At 38.7% G+C, this 22758-nt stretch overlaps 1 protein-coding gene across 1 annotated transcript in view; it reads right to left on the bottom strand.

Moving 5' to 3' along the window:
- The window catches only part of ABCB11 (ATP binding cassette subfamily B member 11), a 57700-nt gene that overhangs the window by 3108 nt on the left and 31834 nt on the right, over window positions 1-22758 (bottom strand). Inside the window, exons 12-26 of the mRNA XM_074873971.1 lie at window positions 22064-22174; window positions 21014-21139; window positions 20029-20232; window positions 18599-18769; window positions 18021-18222; window positions 17216-17294; window positions 16133-16268; window positions 14429-14590; window positions 9192-9296; window positions 8932-9093; window positions 6616-6819; window positions 3176-3417; window positions 2909-3065; window positions 1677-1874; window positions 675-881 (exon numbers count right to left, since the gene is read on the bottom strand). Of these exons, the coding sequence (XP_074730072.1) occupies window positions 675-881; window positions 1677-1874; window positions 2909-3065; window positions 3176-3417; window positions 6616-6819; window positions 8932-9093; window positions 9192-9296; window positions 14429-14590; window positions 16133-16268; window positions 17216-17294; window positions 18021-18222; window positions 18599-18769; window positions 20029-20232; window positions 21014-21139; window positions 22064-22174 (2466 nt within the window). The remainder of the gene's footprint in view (window positions 1-674; window positions 882-1676; window positions 1875-2908; window positions 3066-3175; window positions 3418-6615; window positions 6820-8931; window positions 9094-9191; window positions 9297-14428; window positions 14591-16132; window positions 16269-17215; window positions 17295-18020; window positions 18223-18598; window positions 18770-20028; window positions 20233-21013; window positions 21140-22063; window positions 22175-22758) is intronic.

Below are 22758 nucleotides of genomic sequence, written 5' to 3'. Positions count from 1 at the left end.
ATGGCCCAGGCAGTATGGTGATGGGCCTGCAAGAAAAATCTGATAGAAAGATGTTCGCCGATTTGTCTGAAGCAAAGACAGATCCACCCTAGATTTGGGAGAAGAGGCTAAAAGTGATTTAACAGCTTTCTGGACAAGTGGGGTTTTTGGGTGCCTAAATTGTATCCATACCTTTTATGTTCTTCTGATTTATATTTATATGATTTCAGTACATTTAAATACTTCTTAAGTGCATGTAAGCAGCCAGCTTCAAATATTTTTGTCTAAGTAGCATGCCCTATTCACAAGTCAAATCTCCCACAGCTGCAAACAGGATTTGTATTTTCTGACTCAGTGTAATGCTTTGACAGCTGAACTGTGCTGCTGCTTCTTTCTTGTCCATGGGTTTGAAAAAAATCTTTCCTTTTCTCCTAGTTCAGAGTTGTAACTGCTGGTTTCAGTTATATAAATATTTGCCTAGTGTGTCAAAATCCAGTAGCAACTCAACACCCAAGCTCTCAGGAACATAATGAATGGTCATGACACCCTCTTTGCTCCTACTGTTACAGCAGTAAAAGTAAATAAAAGGTATACGTGTGTAGCAACTCAAACTGGGTTTGGAGCAACTCCCGCTGCAATGAACACCGGGCAGCCTGTATCCGTAGTCCCACAGCCAAGGCCTCGCAGGTACTTACATCAGGCAATGACATGACAAAATCGTGCAGCTGAGCCTTCTGGGCTGCTTCTATGACTTTTTCCATCGTCGCCTCTTTGGTGTTACTGCCATATTTAATATTATCAGCAATGCTGCAGTCAAATAGCACAGGTTCCTGGGACACTATTCCAATTTTTGATCTAAGAAACTGTACATTTATTTTCTTGGTGTCATGTCCATCTATGAACTACCAAGAAATAGGAGAAAACTTGAAACATCATTCCAAAACAACAGCCTGCAAAACCCAAATAGTTTATAGCAAAATTAAATTATTTGGCCATATTACTAAAATGCAAACAAAGCTGATTGAAAGTGATTTGAAGAATCTGCTTATATTTGATTCCTTTGTGCATGATATTTATTTTCTGGATATGTCTGTGATCCAGCAAAACACTAGACCATTTGCTTAATCTTAAGTTCAAGTGAACTATTTAACTGCTTAAGGTTAGGCACATGCTTTGTTACCTTCCTGGAATAGTGATCACCACAGTTATTTTTTCCAAAGAAAGATAAATCAAACTAGATGGTTAAGGCTTTACATGAGGAAAAGATATAAAAGCTTTTAAAGCTATCAGTAATTGAGTAACTGGATGTTAAATCTAGACAAATTCAACCCGCAAAGAAGCTGCGTGTTGAAGCTATATATTTAGGGATGTTCCAGACTCTTTGTTGCTCCATTCAGACTTGATTTTTGCTACTGCTCCCACAATTTACACCACACATTATATGTTTCATACAGGAGCTGCCAAGGTGAATACCTATGGCCTACATGAGGCTTGTAGTATTCTGATCATGTCTGAATACATCTGAGATGATACTTTGAAATTGTCTGAACAGTCCATATGTGTTAGAGAAGGAGCTGAAGCCCCAAGCTGCATCTGTACATGGCACCACAGCTAGGCTGCACAGTAAGACACATTCAGAAGGGTCCTTGTAGCATTGCTGAAAATAACAGCACACAAACCACGTTTCCTTTGCTTACCACGTTTCCTTTCTCAGGGTCATAGAAACGCTCCAGAAGCTGGACACTGGTGCTCTTACCACAGCCACTACTTCCAACAAATGCCAAAGTCTGTCCAGGCTTAACAGCTACAGAGAGTCCATTCAGGACCTGAATATCAGGCCGAGAAGGGTATGTGAATTTACAGTTAAGAAATTCAATGCTTCCCTTGAAATCATCCTGGTGAAGAAAAAAAAAAAAATGAGAAAGGTGCCACAATGAGCTTGAGCTCAAAACTGAGTTGTAAAGTACAAAGTAACTCTTCCTCAGATTCTGTTCTTGCATCTCTTATTTAAAATATGACATTTGTGCTTGTGAAATTAGCCCAGAGAGAGGGATAAAAACCATACTGGAGTATCTGTCCTACAGGTGAAGCCATTAGTCATAACACTATTGCTCTGCTTATACTTCCCCATACTGCAGTGGTCAGAGGCATCAGTTGGAAACAGAATTGCCTTGGAAATGGGTAAGTTTTTTATTTCAATACAGACACTGTTTAAGTATAAATTTGGTGATAGTCCAAATACATTTGTGCAAAAATCTGGATTTGGTAAAAAAAAAAAAAAAAAAATTGAACTTCACAACGTTAAAACAATACATGAATTCAGGTCAGTTTTCCTAGAACTCTTAAAAAACTCTTTTACAAAACTCTGAAGGAAATCAGGATACTTTATTTTCATAGTTTGAAGCAAAATACTTAATGTATTTATGTCATAATAATTACTTCAAGTTTTTGTTTAATTCTGAAAAAAAAAAATATATGAAAAATAAACTATTTGTATTTCCTGGGTCTGACTTTTCAGTTCACCAAAAATTGAGCATTTTCATTTTGTCTCACTCAAAGATGATTCACCTCCTCATGAATACCCCCAACGTTTTGATGTGAATGGTAAAAAAGCCTCCATTATAAGGTAGTGATAGGTTTATGTGTGAATGGTAGAGCAGAAAGAAAAAAGATGCTATTCTGTGAGTCACCCAAATTGGTCCTATTCCAATTTACAGGAGTTTTACACTGACAAATTCCTAATAGCCACACTTATATTACTCTTGCTGTCTTGTACAGAGCTCACTGCTTCCAAAAGAGCAAAGACGAGTAACAATTATACAATCAGCATAACCTCCTTGTAAAGCAGTGATCCTCATTGACTTATAAATCCACTTCAATGCTTATATTGAGCTGAATGACATCACAAATTACTCATCTCTGCTCTTACCCATTTTTCCCCTTTTTCACTGTAAACACTGATTTTAGGAAGCCGATCAACCAGTTGAAAAAAGCGTGCAGCAGATGTTTTGGCTTTGGCATAGTTTGGGGTATAGGAAGAAGCTCTTCCCAAAGCAGTTCCACTGGTCACAATAGCAGAGATGACCCTGTGGGTAAGGGGGACACGGTCACTCTTGGGAAGCCATTGGGAAGCAGTGCTACACCAAGACCAGCGCTTCTGGAGAGGAGCCAGTTTCTGGCTCCAGCAGGCACTCACCTGAACACAAAGCTGTAATGGAGTCCTTCAGCGTCAACTAGAAACCCTCCATATCTGTAAGAGACAGCATTGGCAATGAACACTATGCTCTGGGCAAAGCCAAAACATAGTCCGTAAACATGTGCTTTTTTGACTGCAGCTCTATAGGGCATATCCAGATGCTTCTCAAAATTGTCGATAAACATTTTCTCTTTCCCTATCCCAGCTACAGTCCTGATGTTAGAGAGGGCTTCACTGGAAATCTGGAGGAGAAAAAAAAAAGGGGGGGTAAAAGCTCATATTTTTTACTTGGAAAATAGAGTGTGCTCTTTCACAAATGCACGAGTCTTTCGTGAACACAGGTCACTAATGCCATACATAAATTGAGTCAGATATGGTACAGACTGGCCCAAATATCATCCAACTTAAAAGAGAAACCTTCCTACAAGCAGTTATCTACTAACATCCTCAATAGCAATGCTCTGTCTGCTCCACTAGAGCTAAGTTACTGTAAGCATGCTTAGGAAATTGGGCACACACTCTCACTTGTTAATTATTTCACATAATGTGACTAAATGGGACATCCACAAAAGCAAAACTGGTTTTAGGAACACTGTTATTTTCTTGATTGCATGCATTAATTAAAGATGTTTATTTCATTTTTTTTAGTTTTACTTATAGCAGTAGTCAGGGAAAGCGTTAGAAGTGATGCTTTCTTTCTCTTGTTTGTGTCCAAAAAGCCCGATGAGATGGAATATATAAATGGAGGGTGACACCTTGTTTCCTCTAACATCAGTAACACAATCTCCAGGATTTTTACCTATGTACATAGGCAGAGAGTAAGCAAATGCTTGCCTATGTACATAGAAAAATGCAACACAAAATTATGGGATAATCCCCATGGAAACTTCTCTGGAGCTTTAATTAATTGTTGGTTTCATAATGTGCTTTGTTGCCAGTCAAAATTCAGGTTTCTGTCCCAAAAAAATAGCACTACAATTTCATCTATAGAAGTAAGTTGACAGTTTGTTTGATCCTAATTTCACCCTACTTATCCCAAGTGGTTTTATTAAGAAATTGGTTTAAAATGCTGTAGTTTGCCTGGACTTTGATAGAAGCTTCGTAGTGTGACATTTTGCTCTGGGAAGGAATAATCCGGCATATGTTTTATGGATGTTTTCAGCATGTAGGAAGAGATATGAATATAAATCATTAAAAATATTCCATCAAATTTCAGGTTTTTTCTTGGCCTAAATTAAGAGTTAAATCTCTTGCATCATCATACAATGTGAAGGAGCAGATGAGTCAGTACTGTGAGTTGGATTGTTCAGACTGTGCTTTTCCCTGTTTAGCATGGCTGATGAGCAATCACTGTGGAAGAACTCAGAGTGTTTAGCATTTGGATGCAGTGCTGGCAAATAAATTAGAAAATAACACCAGACATAATCAGTCATTGCCAAAACTGCTGAAGCATTGAGTGCCCTTTTCATCCCAACCTCTGGGTAATGACAGAATGCTGTTGAATAAAAGCTGATGCTTTGACTCATTGGTCACGTTTCCTTGTCAAGACAGTATTTTGATTTATTACTTTTTGTAAATAATTAAACCATTCTGAATGTGGGCAATTGATCAGGTCTTAATTCTTCCTTGGCTTTTTGGAATTGAAGATTGCTCCTAACAGCATTCAACAGTGGCCTGTAAATGTATTCATTTGGTTAGTGGTACCAAAGTCAAGTGATACTAGTTCACATAATACCTTTTGTGCCTTTAAAAAAATAATAATTCCATAAGTCTTCATGTGTAGGTAGTCAACATGTTTTAAGTTCTATGCCCCCAGTCACGACACACTTCTTTAAATCACACACAGAAATGGGAATTGGAAACTGAAGATTTGCTTCTTTGGGAGAAGTGGAAAAGGGGGGTGGCAGGCTGAGCTAGCTGCAGCAGTCAATGGGAAAGAAACAGCCAGTAGATGCAGAGCTGAGCAGGGCAAAGGGCTCCAGTCCCTGTGTTTGCTGCATAGATTGAGGTCAAGAGGAGGCTGAAGATGGTTGAGAGCTCAGATGGGTAGAGGGAAGGTTCAGATGAGGCAGGGTGGAAGGTGGGACAGGTTAAGATGTTTGGTGGGCAGGACTTTAATCTAGGAAAGAGGAGGATTAGGAGGAGTGGGAACTCTGCAAGAGTCGGTTTAGGATGGGCTAAAGTAGCTCTGCAGAAGGAAAATCTGAGGCTTTGAAAGGGCCTGCAAAGCTGACTTTTACTGATGCTAGGAATATGGCAGCCTAAAATGGGGGAGAAGGCTCGGCATTACTCTGACCGGGGTAACCTGAGGTAGTCTTCTTCATGTTGCCTGCCTTCTAAATCCCTGGTGTTTCTGAGGCAGTTCAGTTTCTGCACAGTTAAAAAGTATCAGGTTCTGGGTCATGTGCCAGATCTTGGTGACCCAGGACTAAAGTCAAAGGAGTTTGAGTATTTTGAAGGCAGCAAACCTGCATCAGAGTGAACTCACGGGAAAGTGGCATTCCTTTCTTCTATGTCCCTATCTTCTCCTTGTTTGGTACATGGACTGAAGTCTGCTCAGCCAGTGCAAACTACATAAACCTATTCTCAGCTTTCAAGGTGAGGCAGTTCACAGGGTCTTGCAGCCAATGGAGCATGGGAAGCTGCTAACTGTGATACTGGAGCTAGAGTAACAAGGAGGAGGTCTTAAGCCAGGGGTCACTGAACACTGGACACATTCTTTCCAAGGAAAGGGATTTCCTTCCTCGTGTCCCATGCTGGCTGGTTTAATACCCACACAGGTGTGTTTTCACAATGGAGCAAAATTTAAAGTATTATGAGAAAGTGCTATCTCTCCTGTTACAAATTATCAGAAAAAGGGTTAATGCTTATCTGAATTTAAAAAAAATATCTATATATACACTATCTGAGAAATGAGAATTGATAGAATTTTGACCCTTAAACTACATACATAAAAATAAAGTGGTGCCTGTGACCTAGCAGCACACATTGATGGAGAAGATGGTAAGCTAGTAGGGGCCACCGAAGGAACAAGTCTGCTCCCTCTAAAACCAATATACTATCTGTGGTTCAGTGCTGAATTCTCAGATGTGAGGATTTCTAGGTGTACAAGTATCACTGCTTTCTGAGGACAGCATAATCACTGGCCATCAACAAATCGGTATTTAAATAAAACCCAACAAAGGTGAAACAGACTGCTGAGAGATCTGTGTCTACCAATTAGTTCCAATAACTTTTGAAAACTCAGTTACATTCCATGCAGCAAGAGCTTTTGTAGTTAGGAATTTCCCAGTGGTGTTTCCAATGGTTTGACAAGCTGAAATATTTCAACTTATTTGCAAAACATTGTTAGTTTTGCATTTGAATTCCTGATGGTCCCAATGCCTGGTTTTTCAACTACCCGTGACTGCAAATATAAATTAGTTTTTAAATAATGTTACCCGTCCAGTAGCTTCCAGTGCTTTCTTGTCCTGAGAGGCAAATCCTGTCAGCATTTTAGCCTGCACAGCTCCAGATAAGGTCAAAAATGGCAAGAAACACAGTATAACTAAGCTCAGTTTCCAGCTGAAGTAGAAAGCAATGATCATGGCCACCCCAATGTTGGTAAAGGAATTGACAATCATTCCTATCTGTGATCCAGTTGCCTTCAAAGAAAAGAAACGGAGATGATTGACTTGTACTTCAATAGTAACTTCAATAATCTTTAAAAAGATTTTCCTATAAAACTTTAGAAAGCTCTAAATCATATTAAAATATCATAAGGCACCAAAGGCTGCTGACTGCACTGCATTTTAGCCAGTTTTAATATACTGTTTGCAATTAATTGTATCAAGGACTGCAAATGTCAAATATTCCTTTCACTCACAAAATTTTTAATTGAGAACCCAGAAAATTGTTTCTAATGATTGTGAGAAAGATAATCTATTGAAATTAGTTCCTTTGTTTCCCTGGGGAATCACTCATCTGAACACTCTGTTTAGACCCTACATTTATCCATCTAGATTTAAATAATAAACAGAACACTTTTGCAACTTAACTATTAACAACAAAGTCTCAGCTGTGCTAAAATCAGTAAGAAACATCACTGAGAAGGGATGAATTAAAGTTACATTTCTGCCTGTCTCTTTAAGGAAAAATTTTAAATACGCCTTTGACATCACCTTTATGGAATGCATTCATCTTCTCCTTATGCACTTCAAGAACACTATTCTTTGTAATAAACTTGATTTATTTACTCAAAAGTTATTTTCTTTCCTAGCAGTAAACAGTAGCCCTAGATAGGAACTAGGTTGCTATATATTAGAAAAAAAAATATACATTTGATATCCTTGATCATTTTCAGTTGAATTCATTTGGAGGATGTGAACTTGCAGCACAAAATGCTCATCATCTACTCCTCCTCTGACCTGCAGCAATAGGGCAAGGTGCCTCGGGCTAACCACAGTAGAAGGTACACCTCCCAGCTCCGCACAGGCTACCAAAAGGAGCAGCCATAGGACTGCTCTTACCTGGATCCTGCAGTTCTAACACCCCACACACACTCCAAGAGTCCACTTCTTACTCCTGGTGCAGGTGTAGACATTTTCAGACCTTCTCACCTTCAGCTTGCTCTGCAATAGCAGCAGCTGGCTAAGCTCTGTGTCAGGCAGTGAAAGGTGGAGGACACTGCTGCTCAAGTAGCTCTGTTTTTTCACCCCAGAGCTGTGGGTTGAATGGCTGTGCACCGCTGCTCTACTGCTGCTTAGAACAAAATGTCCCTTAGGAGGCTATTAAATGGTTCAGTCAGCGTTTTGCAAGTTTGTTTATTTTAATTAAAATGTTTCCCTGTAAGTGCCTGTAAGGGATGAAGAGGTTTGCAGGTGGTTTCTCTGATTCTGTAGAAGCTGCCGCTGACAGGGGTTTCGGGAACCTCTTCTCTCATTTGTCTTTTAAATTCTTTAAACCTCCATTAATAGTTTTTAAAAACTAACCTACCATCTTCAGTCAAGCTGAATTAGGACAATTTTTGTAACAAAGAAATTTGTATGTTTCCGTCTTTGTTTCTAGAAAATTGCTTGCATTGGAGCCAAGTAAAATGGCATCTGACTCACTTCTACCAAAGCATTAATTCAGATAGGTAACATTTATAGCTCAGCATGATTTAACCTTCACCCACCAGGGAACACAGTGCATGGAGTTAGTGGTTCATTCTCCCAAACAAGAAGTCACGCTGAAACTGACTGCATGACTCCCCGGCTGGAGCACCAGCCAGTACTGTAAACTGTTTTTTGAAGTGGACTGTCAGATTAAATCAAAACTGTCACAACAAGCCCAATACCGTGCTGAAAACTTGAAAACATGATTAATGATGAATGTCACTAAAATACTAGTCTGACATGGTTTTAAAATAAACACTGAAGCATTGTGGCAAAAACCTAATTCATCTCCAGAAAAAAGAAATTAAAACTTTTGCACTGGATGCTCCTTCCCATTCCATTGATGTTTGGTATTTTATTGATTTTTGTGTTCTTGTTCTGGTAATACAAACAGGAATAATGGGCAGTAAATTGTGACCCTGTTTGTGCTTTTAGATAAATACAGCAATAATAGTTCCATGTTGACAGTCTATGATGAACAGAAATAGTTTAATTGACTGACCAAGGACTGATCTACACTGACCTTGCTGGTTGCATGCTAGCTGATTTCTGTGACAGTGTGCCAAAATAGGCCTTCAATCAGTGCTTATAGTAAACAGTTCTTAAGCTACCAGGTCTTACCCCCTGGACCTGTGAGGCATCTGTTGCAAGTCTTGTAGTCAAAGCACCAGGGCTGTTCTTCCGGTCATCAAACCAACCAATGTCTTGTCCTAGCATAGCCTGGAAACCAATTTTCCTTAACCGTCTTGTAAGCAGCTCTCCAGACTTGGCAAAGGTGTATCCCTGGGGTGCATAAGAATAAATACAAATATTGTACAGAAAGAGATACCCACAGAATAAAGGATCAGAAAGAAAATTTACCCATATTGGACTGCTATTACCTGTAGAAACTGTGTCAAAAATGAAAGAATTCCAACAAAGACAAAGAGCAGGCAGACACCATTGATCTGGATTCTTTGTTCTTTTTCATCAAGAATGGAGAAGGTCTTTGGAAAAGAAAAAAAAAAAAAAAAGGTAACATCATATTAGAAGTGTCAGTTTTGCTGTGTGTGAAGTTTGTTCATGACTCCCTATTGCCAAGTGCAGAAGTCCATGCTAGAACACAGAGCTCTCCCTCACCCCTTGCAAAGGCCTGATTCCGTCTTTTTCCTAAGGTGAGCCTGGGTACAACACAATGCTTTTTACTTCTGTTAAACAACAAGTCTGTTATACTCAGTGTCTGCACATACTGCTATTACTTGTTGCCCATCCGTAGTTATAATTAATCAACCATCCCCCCACTCTAAATAAGATCCAGTGTGATAACCAGAGAATAACAATGAAATAAATAGCATAGTGACAAAGCAACAGTACAGCAGCTCCCTCACTTCCTCTCTAATCTAAGCCAATTGCAACTTTATTGGGCCATACAAAATGAAGTCTATGTAAATAATTATAACCTAGCATGACTTTCCTTGCACAACACTAATGGATGCTATAATTGCTATAGGTAGGCTTCAAGAGGAACCTACTGTCTTTTACTGAAGGAGTGTGGGTACAAGCTATTTGCTTACTGCTGGTACTTGAGAAAAAGCGTTAGTGCTTAAAGTACAGCCCCTTCACCCCATTCTGCTCTAGTCTCCATGGTATTTTCCTTTTATCTCTTGTTCTTAATATCTGGTCTTTTTCAACATCTGCCAGCATTACTGGCTGCTGCTGAAGTAGTGATCCAAATCTAAGTAGCCATCCTTTAGCAATTCCTTTCAGTCAGAGCGGTTGATATGCAGGTCAGTTAACCTGCCTGAAGTTGTTAAACTACTTCTGCTACTTGCAGGTATAAGCCACAGCTCATGTTTGCACTTCTCCACTAACCTTAAATCAATTCTAATTGGATTTCACACGTAAAAATTACTATAAATTGACTAATGTCTCCATCTGTTATCTGTAAGGTATAATTAAAAATAAATTGTGCATTCGACTTTTACTTATATTGAAACCAGCTTAAATTCTTCTTGGTAAGTAACAGTAGAAAGAGAAGAAGGAATTTTCATTACAGCTACAAAATACAAAAATTTCACAAAAATCAAAAGTACTAGTCCTAAAAGCTCATCCTAAGTTATTTACAGTTCAAAATGAGCTATGCATCAAAGTAACAGAGAGGAATTACAGCATGAATTTAAGAAAAAGAAATAGCTGTTCTCTAGTGGGAATTCCACTTCAAGTACTTTAACTTTCTACATCAGTACCTTGGCAACAAAATAAATCCTGCAAAATCCAAAATGATAGTATCAAAAAGGCACTTAGTGTTTCAAGAAAAGAGCTGTTCCAATGCCATGCTGTCTTATCAGTAGCAAGGCATGTTACATTCTCAGATTAATCTCTGTTTTTTTTAAAAAAATCACCAGGTAAGGTTTAAGCTGTCATAATAAGAACAAAACATATAATGGTCTGCTGCTGTTCCTATCCCCTTAATGAAATCCACTGTACATTTATGTCTGATCCTGTATTGAACAGGCTGTAAGTAGATTTCATCTATCTTTGTAACTTATGCATCTAGAAAAGATACTGCTGGTTTTTGTTTGTTTGTTTTTTCTGTGGGAAATATTCTAGTTAAACACTTGGACCGAATGAGATACAAGGTGAACTCTGATCATGCATAAACTGTGTGCTATGGGGAGTCTAGATTTTAGAATTGCTGTGATGGTGTTTTCTGTCTCATCATGGTGTGCAATATCTAGACATGAATGGGAAAATGCAATTCATAGCAGTGGTCATGCATAGCCAGCCTAAAACATAACCAGGGGAATAACTAACTACTCAGCATTGTGAACATTTGTTAACATGAATGTCATGTTAATTACAGTGCTCTGGTACATTTTCATATGAAAAAAAAAATCAGCAAAATCTCTGTTGAAATTAATAGGAAGTCTAACGAGTAAAACTAATAAAACAGTATGATAAACACAGTATGTGATGGATCATAATAAATATGTAGTTGTGAACTGGAATGAAAAACACTACTCTCCAGAGATGCTGATGGCTTTTTCACAAGTGATTTGTGTGCTGGCTCTTGCACAGTCATCCAGAAACACTCGGATGGACCCATACATGGGTTGAACTAAACATTTTTTCTTTTCACACTTTGAAATTTTTCTCTCTAATTGAATAAATAAATATCAAATATAAGACTGAGCATTGAAAAGAGAGATAAACTCTTGCCCTAGGACCCTACAGTGAGTCCCAGTAAGTATTTATGCTTGTTATAAATAAACTTTTGTTCATTGCTTCTGTATGGCTAGATGGTAGGCAAGATTAAGTAGGAGTCTTCATTTCAAGAAAGCCAAAGGCAACACAGTTCCTGATTTCAGGGAGGCTGGATCCATATCCATGTTTATGAATGAAAAGGGAGAGTGCTATGAGCCTTTGCTTTAATATTCTATCCATATAACCCACATTCAAACCAGTTCCCCTGCTTTCACTTAAGCAAGAAAATGTTGTGAAACGCCTTCCCAGTTCCTGTGGCCAGGCTCTCCATTGCTTCTAGATAAAGGCTGAGAGAACTGCGAAGTCTGCAAGACACCCTGAGGGTTTCTGGTGAAGTCCGTTATTGGTCAGTCTGGGATTCCTATTGCAGGCTCTAAATTCAAGGAAGCAATCCAGCTCAAGAAAAGCAATGGGCTGAAGTATGTGTTTACACTCTTCCTAAACTGAGCGCAAGAGCACGTTACAGTACTACAGAAGGAAATGTGGATAGCATTCATTGGGAAGAGATCTCCGTATTGCAAACAGAGGACTTTTTTTTCCCCTTGCAAATCTGTACTGTGAAGTTGAATGATCCCATTCTGCAGCTAGCCCAACATGCTCAGCTATAATTTTGACCTATGTTCTTGATTTTAAAAAATAACACTGATTACAGTAACATGTAGCATGGACAATAGCATCAGGTCTATAAAAGGAAAGAGTTGTGGCTGAGGTGTCCATGTGATTATACAAGTTTCAGCAGTTTTAGAGTTGACTGTCTTTTATCTGGGGCCATGGGCTACATGCCCAATAGCAGTTGGAGCACACCTTCCAGTTGAGTTTCACTGGAAAGGATCCATTCCCCTACTCTGAGACAGTTCCACAGTGGGAACCAAAGCATACTAAACTACTATGAAATTAGTTCCAAAGTTACACTTCTGATATGAACTGATCAGAAGACATATCCAGTTCTTCATTCTTATCCAGTTCTTCATTCACTTTTGGGGATTAATTTCTGAGAACCTTCAAGGCATATGTTGCTAAATTTATCCTTTCATAGCTGTGGGGATTTTTTCCCCTCACTTCCCCAGCATATTGGTCCCAGAGTACAAGCCCACGTGTCTGTCACAACATCATTGCAGATATTCAGACAGCTTGGAAAGCAGATGCATATTCCATCTGCCTGGCTGTTTTAAATTTATGAATAATGAAACACAGATGTTGGACTTTGCTCATGTTCGTTATGGCTTGTTTTTTTCTTGCAGTGTCTCTCCTTTGATGAACTGAAACCTTCAAGAGAAGGAATTCATCCTTGCCAATGAAGACATTTAACAACTTGCAGGATGATGTCAGCCCCAAATCTCCCATTGTCTAGAAAACCTCTCTCAAAAGGAATCACAGGTGAGATTCACTGCAGAATGCACATAGCAGTGCCTCACCTGCTGGCTAGTGAAAGCCACAGTCCTTGGCATGAGGTCTAGACACAAAAGTCTTTGGAGGTGGCACACCTATGGCTAAAAGGCCAAGCACATTGGCCAGAAGCCACTAAGTGGATCAACAGGGACTGGAATGTCTTTTGCTCTGCCCCTCCCTGGATCTTAGCTAGCAAACATCAAGCTGCAAGTAAATGTGATTCAAAGTCCTGAGTAACTTCCAAGGGAGAAATGCCTAAGCCAAAACAACTCCCCCCAAAAAACCCAGCAAAAGGTCAATCTTTCTTTTGGTAGATTGCTGGCACTGCTATTAGAAGCATTTTCTCAACATTTTCTAATCAGTAGCTCAGATGCTGGGGCATTCGCTCTTTCCTGCCTAAAAGGTTTCCAGCCTCCAGTTCCTAGAAGAGTGTCTGCCCTTTAGGTAATATATTCTTTGCACGCATAGACCTACAAGTACCTACCATGACCTAAACAAGTAAGTAGGAATCACAACACAAGTTTTATCCTATTTCAGGTGGGTATCCAAATGACAAAACAATAGTGGCATTACCATTTTCTTCCCAGTGACTGTGTCATTACTTTAACCAATAAGAAACAGCAACAACAGAGGGGTTTTCTCTATCTTAATTCTTGAAAATTTAGGACACTTTCCTAGTCATTAGTTAGAGCCGCACTGAATTTCTTCAGGCAGCCCTCCAGTTTCCCACTAATTTGGAAAATGTTTCCCCAAAAAGCTGTTTTGCAAAAGGGGAAGCATCCTCTTTCTATTACAGCAAGTTTTTGAAGGAAAAGACAGTCATGGTTGAACTCTTGAAAAGTTTCAAGTGAGGCTGTGAATTTTGATGGTAATACATCCTTTAGTGAATGCCAAGGTTTAAAGCAAATTCCTATCTCCTGCTTGTCTTCCAAACTTGTTGATGCAAGTCTGCTTTTTGCTGACAGCTATGAACCCTGTTACAATTATCTACCTCTCCCTGGGCATTCTGCAGGAAGCAGGCAGCAAAGAGCTGCCTGAAATATATGAACAAGAAAGTAAAGTAGTTTTTGGATCTGATCCAAAGCTTTCTCAAAGGCTTGGCCAAGTCTGTAGAATAAAATTCTGCAGGGAAGGACCTCTGCATGTCTCTCTCTCCACTGTACCTGCACGTGAGGTACATCTTGTTTCATCTAAAATAAAATGTATGCAAGTGTGGAAACCCAACAGTTCCTGGAAAGTGAACAAGAGAGATAATGAAGAACACATGACAAATGCTAATGAGCCTACCCTTCAAAGAGCTCAAATGATAGTGTGATGACAGTGATATAAATATCTCCACTGAATAATTGTTTATAGGCAAGAAGGCTAACCCCATTTACCTGATGAGATCTAAAAATTTGCCTAAAACATGTCAAGTTCTGCATCGTACATTCACTCCCCTCTGCTTCAGAGCTAAAATACACTTTAAAATGTTAGCATAACATACCCCGAGAATCTGACTGAATAACAAAGCATAGAGTGGACTGACTGCTCCATTCACAGCTGCTGCCAGAGATCCAAGCACCATGTATGGCCATTCAGAAGCATTGTATTTCAAAATTCTGGTAAATGGCACAGGCTTGACATCTTCCTCCACAGCAACAGATTCCTAAAAAACAGGTTGGATTTATGAAGCAAATGCATTCCCCCAGGGATGTTCTCCCTTTGACAGTGAGATAAATGGTTAGCCTACTCTGTTAAGTGGCCATCTAGTGCCCAAACAGCTGCTCTAGCTTTGTACAGGAAGGGACAGTGATGGGTCTTGACTGTTGTCTGGAGCTCCTTTGTAGGGCTAGGGAGTCATGAGTGGGTTTCATAGATGACTACCTTTACTGTCCCTGGAGAAAAAGAGAAAGATTCATGCTTTGTGCAGCTCTACTGATTCCAACTTAAGAGGTTAATTACGACCAGTTCAGATTTTCTGCCACTGAAACTCAGGCTGTTCCCTTTTTGCTGCCTCCAGATGAGGTGTGATGTAATACTCGGTGCCAAAACTTAAACTTCTCCCTCACAAGTGGCTTTTTGTGTCACTCCTGGAATCTTCTTAAATATTATTTTAAAGTATTGTGGATGAACACACTGATCAGACACTGCATCAAATTAACAGGTATGCCATATAATTAAAACAAGGGAGATCTTGGAGTGATAGCTGGATTCAGGCTTTATACATGATAATTATGCCTCCCTTCTGTGAAACATCCCCAGACTATATGCTGAATTCCCATAATGATTCCCAGTAAGAGCAGAATATTTATCATCAAATTATAACTTACCCTGCAGTTTGATTTGTGCACAATTTTTGTAACACTCAGTGTGCTGAGCCCTGCTCATGTCCCCCAGTTCATATGGTTGGAAATTCCCAGACAAAACAGACTTTGGGAAGACCTATCTGCTGGAAATGTGCAAGGATGAATGGGTGGAAACATCTTGCATTTTCTCTTCCTTCTGACCCAGTGCCAGAGTGACAGCACTGAAGTCCTCTCTTTATCCACAGAATAGGCTTAGCAATAACAAGAACAGTGACTTCTAACTGCTGCTTTCTGCACTGAACAACCGTAGGCATGCAAATTGGTGCAAGGATCTTCATAAGCACTTTTGAAACCCACTGTGTATATTCCTACATATTCAGCATAATTTTAAGACCTGCTGTCTTTATTTTCTATGCTAGTTGATTTCACAAAGACACTGTCAGTGAAAGGATTTTGGGTTGGGTTGCAGTGAGGGTCTCTTTACTCAAGTCTCCAGATGATTTTGAGATGAAAGTAAATTTACTCTTTATTGAACAAGAGGCAGTGTCATTTGCATCACTGAGTGACTATTACATTTCAAAAACTGAGCATTTTGCTTTTTTTCATTTAATTCAGCTTTTAGGAATATGTCTTTTTCAATTTAATCTACAACATATATCAGCAGGTCATGCTCTGCTATTTTATATGGACCAATAAGCATAAGAGCCATCAAAATGCAGCCTAGGCTTTACACAGAGGGTAAGAACTGAAGCTGTGGTTTTGTTTAAGTAAAGAGAAAGATCAATCCAAGAAGACATATCTGCCAACAACCCCTATAACAGAGACACATATCTACAGGCTATCATTACCGAGTAATATAGCCTGTTCGGTTGAAAATTTAGTAACAAACTATTGGACTGGACCTTTTTTACTTGTCCATCATCTTCTTCATAAGAAGGCATAAGATACATAGACTCTGCATGATCTCTTGTGATGGATAATGGAGGGTCAGGGACCACATTAGAGAGCTGAGATCTGGAGCGCTGCCGAAGTGAAGCTCTGTAAAGAGGACAGAAATAGTCTGTTCTTCCCGGCTCAGTAACACAATACTTGCAAAGCAGGTGTAGTTTCCATACCAACTAAATCAGAATTCACAGAAGCAAATAATAGGAATCCCACAAACTTTTTCTTTCTTTTTCTATGTTCTCTTAATTTCTTGAGAAGGAAATATCCCACTACAGGGACAAATAATTTTCAGAATCATATTCCAGCCCCACCACTCAGACATTGTTTTATATGTACCCTGCACTGTGTATTTGTTAAGTAAAATTGTGGTGTATCCTACCACATTTGCACATGCTATTAAGACATCAAGTCAATCCATCGTTATCACCATAAAGTAATTCAGTCCAGCAAAAATAGGATGCTGAAACAATCCACCTCTATCCCTGACAAAACATAACCCTGTAATGTAGGAGACGTATTAATTTGCATATGTCTGACATGGGTTTACCTGAAAGAAATAATAAGTGCCTAGCTACAAGACAATCTGGCTTGTAAAATGTTTTAACTTTCACCAAGTAAAAGCCATAATAAAAATGTCCTTGTACATTGCATTGATTTCTCAAGTAATTGCACAGCAAGTCATTTTTCAAGTGACTGGACTGAAAGTGCATTAGGTAATGCAAATGTATGGCTGTATGGTAGCATTAAAAATGGAACATTAACACAGTAGACCAGAATGGGAGAGAAGATACTATGGATAGAAAGGGGAGTAATATTAAGAGTCATGCTATTTATCCATGGGCCTTCAATCAGTAATGTATTACCCAAGCTATTTCTTTCCAAGTAAACTCTGTCTTAGCAAAATCCTTGCAGCCCTTCCACCCCCTTTTATGCAACACACAAAGAAGTGATTCATTAGCACTATTGGGAATTTGGAATAGTGGGACAAAGTATAGCATTCTGGAAACATATTGAGATTTACAATCGTTTTGAAGACTCACCGCAAACTGGCCTGATAGCTTCCTCTGCTGAATGACTGGACTTTCTCAAGACTTGGCTCAACAACGTTATTTTCTGCTGCTGTAAAATACAGTGAATAGAGCTCTTTAGTTTCTGCGATAATTGAATACAACCTAAGTCCACTCTGGATCTGCAAAAAAGTGCAGTGTCTCTAAGTCATAACTGGAATACTTTGTAGAAGGCAAGGAATGTAATACAACCTTGCTTCTCAACCTGCATGTACCACAAGTTTTATATTTGTATTTGACATGATGAAGTTAACTGAATATTAACCCAAGGACCATCTCACTTGGGATGTCACTGCTAAAGGCTGTTTCCCTATTTTAGCACTGTAATTGTTCTCTTAAGATAATCATATCCAAGGTATGATGCTTCACAAAAATACAACAGATCATTCTATTAGACCTCCAATTCCAGAAGCTTTGATTCAAATTTGCCTCTAGTAAAATAAATAGGGTGGTTTCAGCATACTCTGTAATTTGCTTGCATTTCAAATGCAGCAGAACTGGACTGTCAGCACTAAATGGAGTTACAAAATTATGGGTATTGCAGGTCAGGGTTAATGTTTCAGGGCAGATCTATATTAGGAAGGTCACTCAGTGCATATGCAGTAAAAACACTTTGGTCAGGGCAATCAATATATTACTTCTATGAATGCTAAAATTTAGCCATAAAGGCAGAAGAAAAAATAAAGAAGCAACTAGCCCTCATTAAAAAAAAAAAAAAAATCTGCATTCTGTGGAATTTTACATCATTTTATAAAACAAAACAAAACAAAATGCTTACTTTCTGTTTCTTCTCTATTGAGTGCTGTGTCTCCTTTGCTTTGCAAGGTCACCAACATGAAATAAACCCCTTTCCTCTTCAAGAGTTCCTCGTGAGTTCCTCTCTCCACAGCCCTTCCATGCTCAAACCCAATGATGACGTCGGCAGCTTTGATGGCTGACAGGCGGTGAGCTATTGAGATTGCTGTGCGGCCAAGGCGAGCCTGACAGGGAACAACAACAGCCCCATTCCCAGGACAGCAAACAAAAATGCTTGGAACCAGCGCTATGTAATCTAAAGTTTGGTCAAATCAGCAGGAGTCTTTCTACTGGTTTCAGCTGACTTTGACTTGAACTCCATCCATAGCCCATAGGTGAGCATCTGTTTCTGAGCAAAGGGAGCCATAGATTTTTGTTAATGTCCCAATGTAAGAAAAAATTATTTTCTGTCAATAATACTAAGGTTCTACTTGTGCATATAAAACAGATATTAAGAAAAGCTTCTCACTGCTTTGTTGCAATTCAGCAGCACCCTCTGCAGAGTGCATTAAAAATAATTTCTGCCCTTTTAAGTCTGATTTATGCTATGCTATAGCAAACCTTATGAAGTGCTTCTTGGACAGTAGCTTCACTTTCATTATCAAGTGCTGATGTAGCCATATCTAGTAGCAGGATTTTTGGGTTTCGCACAAGAGCTCGAGCAATAGCTATCCTCTGTTTTTGACCTCCACTCATCTGGCTTCCACCCTCTCCAACATGAGTGTCAAATTGCTGTGTGAAGGGAAAAAAATGAAAATGAAACAGATAACAAAAAGGCCTGTTAAGTTTCTTGTGAAGACAATGGTAAAATGTAAAAAGGTAAAAATATTTGTCCTGAGAGTAGACTTAAAAATTTATTGTCTTTGAAAGACCAAAACATTGTTAGTGCATCAGAATCAAAGGAGAGCTGAAGAAATAACTTCCTTCATAATGAATAATACAATTTTGCTTGAACTGGGGTTCCAACTCCAAGCCAAAAGTATGTACTGATAAAAAGGTGAAATGTTCTGGTGTGACTCAAAACTACTATATCAACAAAAGCTGAAATGGAGAGGAAACACCTCCCACTCTCCATCAGATGACTCATTAGCAAAATTTCCATAGAGCTGGACTTCTCTGCTGATGGCCTGTGACTCAAGAACACTGTGTCTGTGATTCATGGACATCATACTCTGGTGGCATTGGGTTCAGACAGAGAATTAAATAAACACATAAAGCCTAGCATCTCAAGAGCCAGGTTAATTATATTCACCTAGAGTTAAATCTTGGTCATTCCTCCATTTCCAGGAAATAAACAGGGGCCTTTACACAGTTTTGCTATGAAGAGTTTCCTAGAAGTCTGGAAATGCATAGATTGAGGCTAAAAAGTATGTACTGACATTAATTAAAGGTACTTGAATCCTGTCAATCATGTTGTAACATGTCCCTTTCAGAAGCTACTTGGCAAAATAACACTCCAGAAAAGTAAACAGCCCAGTACTATCAAATATGGACTTTGTAAGGAGGACACCATAGGATTGATCAAAGCCCTGTCATCATAAGGGAAGGAACTGGTGAAGAGGGAACTTCTAGCTAACTTAGAGAGCTCACACAAGGAGATGAAGTTGTGAGGATCAATACAGACTGCTCAAAAACATATGCAGGCTAATGAGAGTCTGGGCTCTAAATTGCTTCAGGCCTGAGCAGAAACAGATCTCCATACCATGAAAAATACATATTTTAAAATCATACTATGATTATTACCATGATATTGAATGCTGTCCATATGATTCCTGAGGAACTAATTATTTTCTTTTTTTTTTTTTTTAACTTCATGGCATACATGTAGTAAGACCTAGTTAACTCTAGTCAAAGGAAAGGTTGCTGCCTACTATCTATATTAATCTTCTGCCCTTCCACCTGAGTACAAATGGCTGCATAGAGGAAGGGACAAAAGGATTATCTATTTTTTCCATCAAATTCTGCCAAACATTTTATAAGGTACAGCATACCTGTGGCAAATCCATGATGAAATTGTAAGCATTGGCCTGTTTGGCTGCTTTGATTATGTCTTCCATGGTAGCTTCATCCCAACCATAGCGAATGTTCTCTGCAATCGTGGTGGCAAACAGCACTGGCTCTTGTTCAACAATACCAATCTGTGAGCGCAGCCACTGGATATTAAGAGAACGAATGTCATGGCCATCCAGGGTAATCTGCAGAAGCCAATTAAACATGGATTTAAAAAAAAAAAAAGAAAAAATGTCAGGGACATTATCCCCTCCAGTTCAAAGACAAAGACAGGGTGGAAATGAAGGGCCTATGATACTGTGTTTCCAATGACCAGTGTAAAAAACAGCTTTCCTACATAAAAGAATGCAATGCAGTGGTAGTAGTATACACTAGTTCTTGGGTCTAGAAGATGTGCTTTTTTATTTCATTTCCCAATACCTTTTTGCTTGGTCTCAAATATAAAACCAGGTGGAAAGTAATAATCAAAATTACAATTATATGTTTACAATAAATTGGTTCTTTGTCTTTCATACATTCATATATAGGTCAATATGTATGTGATTTGTGCCAGCTAGGAACACATAAATGGAATGAGACTGTTAATTCTTAGCCAATCCATTACTAAATGGTAATTGTATATACTAAAGCAATGTTATGGGATAATGATTAAATGTTCAATATTGTGTTTTCCAGAATGGAAAATGATTTGTTACTCCTGAATTATTGTATCTATAGGTATAATTTTTACTCAGATTTAGCACTGAATTTTTATTTTCTCTTAACAACTTTTCTCTTTCACATAATTATTTTTTAATAAGACTGTTCAGTATTCCCCTGAAATGCAGAAGAGGATCTTTCACTCATTTAAAAAAAAAAAAAAAGAAAATAAAGTTTGGAGTCTTCCTTCCCACCTTGGAGAAGAAACCATGGCATTCTTTCAAGTCCCTAAGGCTAGAGAAACACATTCTAGGCTGGTACACTCACCATGCCATCAGTGGGGTCATAGAAACGCTGGATGAGCTGTATTGTTGTACTTTTTCCAGCTCCACTAGCTCCAACAAAAGCTGTTGTCTCCCCTGCTTTAACAACCATATTAAGGTTATCCATAATCTGGACAGGAACAAAAAAAGAAACAGAATCTATCCGTTCTAATTCTCTCACAGTCATACAACTAAGTGGGTATATTCTGTATCTTAAAATGGAGATTCAAAGCAGTTTTACAAAATTCAGAAAAATATTGTGAAGAAAGACAAAAAAGAAAGCCAAATATTTTACATTGTTTGAAGAAATTTATAAATGCAGAACACTGTTTTCCATGACAGACAGGCAGATTTTGATCTTTCATCCTGTTGTTCATCATTATGAACTAGTCAAGTTAATACCATTGGAGAACTTGGCAATAAATCCCCTTTTAAGAACACTGTACATGTATTATGAGTGCCTGTTAAAGCATAAATATTAAGAATGTGACAGTGAAATTATGTAGAAAAATCTGTTACTTTGTATGCTTCTGTCTTTAGAAGCAATAGCACTCATTTGCTTGTCCAATAATATGCTTTTCCAAGGAGAATTTCTCAGTTCAAACACAGTAGTAGAGAAATAATGGGGTATACAGCCAATGCTCCTGTACCTTTTCCCAGAATTTTAATGGGTCACATGGCACATCCCCAACATAATGGAAGAGTTTATAAAATCTCCTTGCACCATTCAGTTTATTATTTTGTGACCTATTCTAGCACCTGTTAATACAAGTGTATAATTGATTGTAAGAGAAGCTGTATGCAGGTGAATTTGTCTGAAATTCCTACGAGTGTATGTTCAGCAGCAAGGAATATGTATGGCAATGGATATGTCAGAATGGTAAACTAAACAGAATGGTAAGTAGAAGAACCCTTTAATAGAACAATTATTTTGTCTACTTTTAAACAGAGGGTCTGGACTTCTGGAAAACAAACTCTACTGAAAATCTAGAAATTGCTGGCAGAACTGTGATATTTTGATTGTTTACAGTAAATATGTTCACAGAATAATTACCTTTACATCTGGTCTGGAGGGATAATAGAATGTTACATTATGAAATTCAATTTCACCTCGTAGTTTATCCAGCTTGTAGCCATCTTCTGACATGCAGTCAATGGCCGGTTTCTAGGACAGGATTTATTGCATTATTTATTTGCTGTTAAACAGCCAATACTGATGCAGTACATAAATATTCTCAATACCATACAAAGCCATGGCACTTCTGTTTGAACAGCACTTGGCTGCACTGAGCCAGCAGCCAGCTCTGTCCCAGGGCTAGCAGGCAAGTGCCATGAAATTGAAGACCAAAGTGACAGGGGAGTTGTCACCAGTGAGTAGTACAGGCAAGATGAATGCACCCTCTTCTCATTTTAGGCTTACTGCAACTACCATAGTCAACCACTCAGCTAGTTTTTGCTGGAACAGAATAGCTGACTGAGTGAGGCATTTTGACTAAGTTAATTTAGCCAGCTTCTCAGGAGTAAAATGGCACTACTTCGCTCATATAAACACTCTCCCACAGCACTGAACAACCAATTAATTGCTGAAAATCTGAACACTTCACCACTTTGCATTTAAAACATTCATCCTTGCACACCCAGTCCTAAGAGCTGGAATCATGATTTGAAGTTTTCCCATGAGGTGATTTGGATCTCACATACTTTTGGACAGGCCTTGGGTACTGTGGACTGCTAGACATGAGCAGAGAA

This window comes from Strix uralensis, chromosome 6 (assembly GCF_047716275.1).
Source record: "Strix uralensis isolate ZFMK-TIS-50842 chromosome 6, bStrUra1, whole genome shotgun sequence".
Lineage (NCBI taxonomy): Eukaryota > Metazoa > Chordata > Aves > Strigiformes > Strigidae > Strix > Strix uralensis.
The sequence above is the reverse complement of the archived record's forward strand: the minus strand, read 5'-3'. Positions and strand labels throughout refer to the sequence as shown.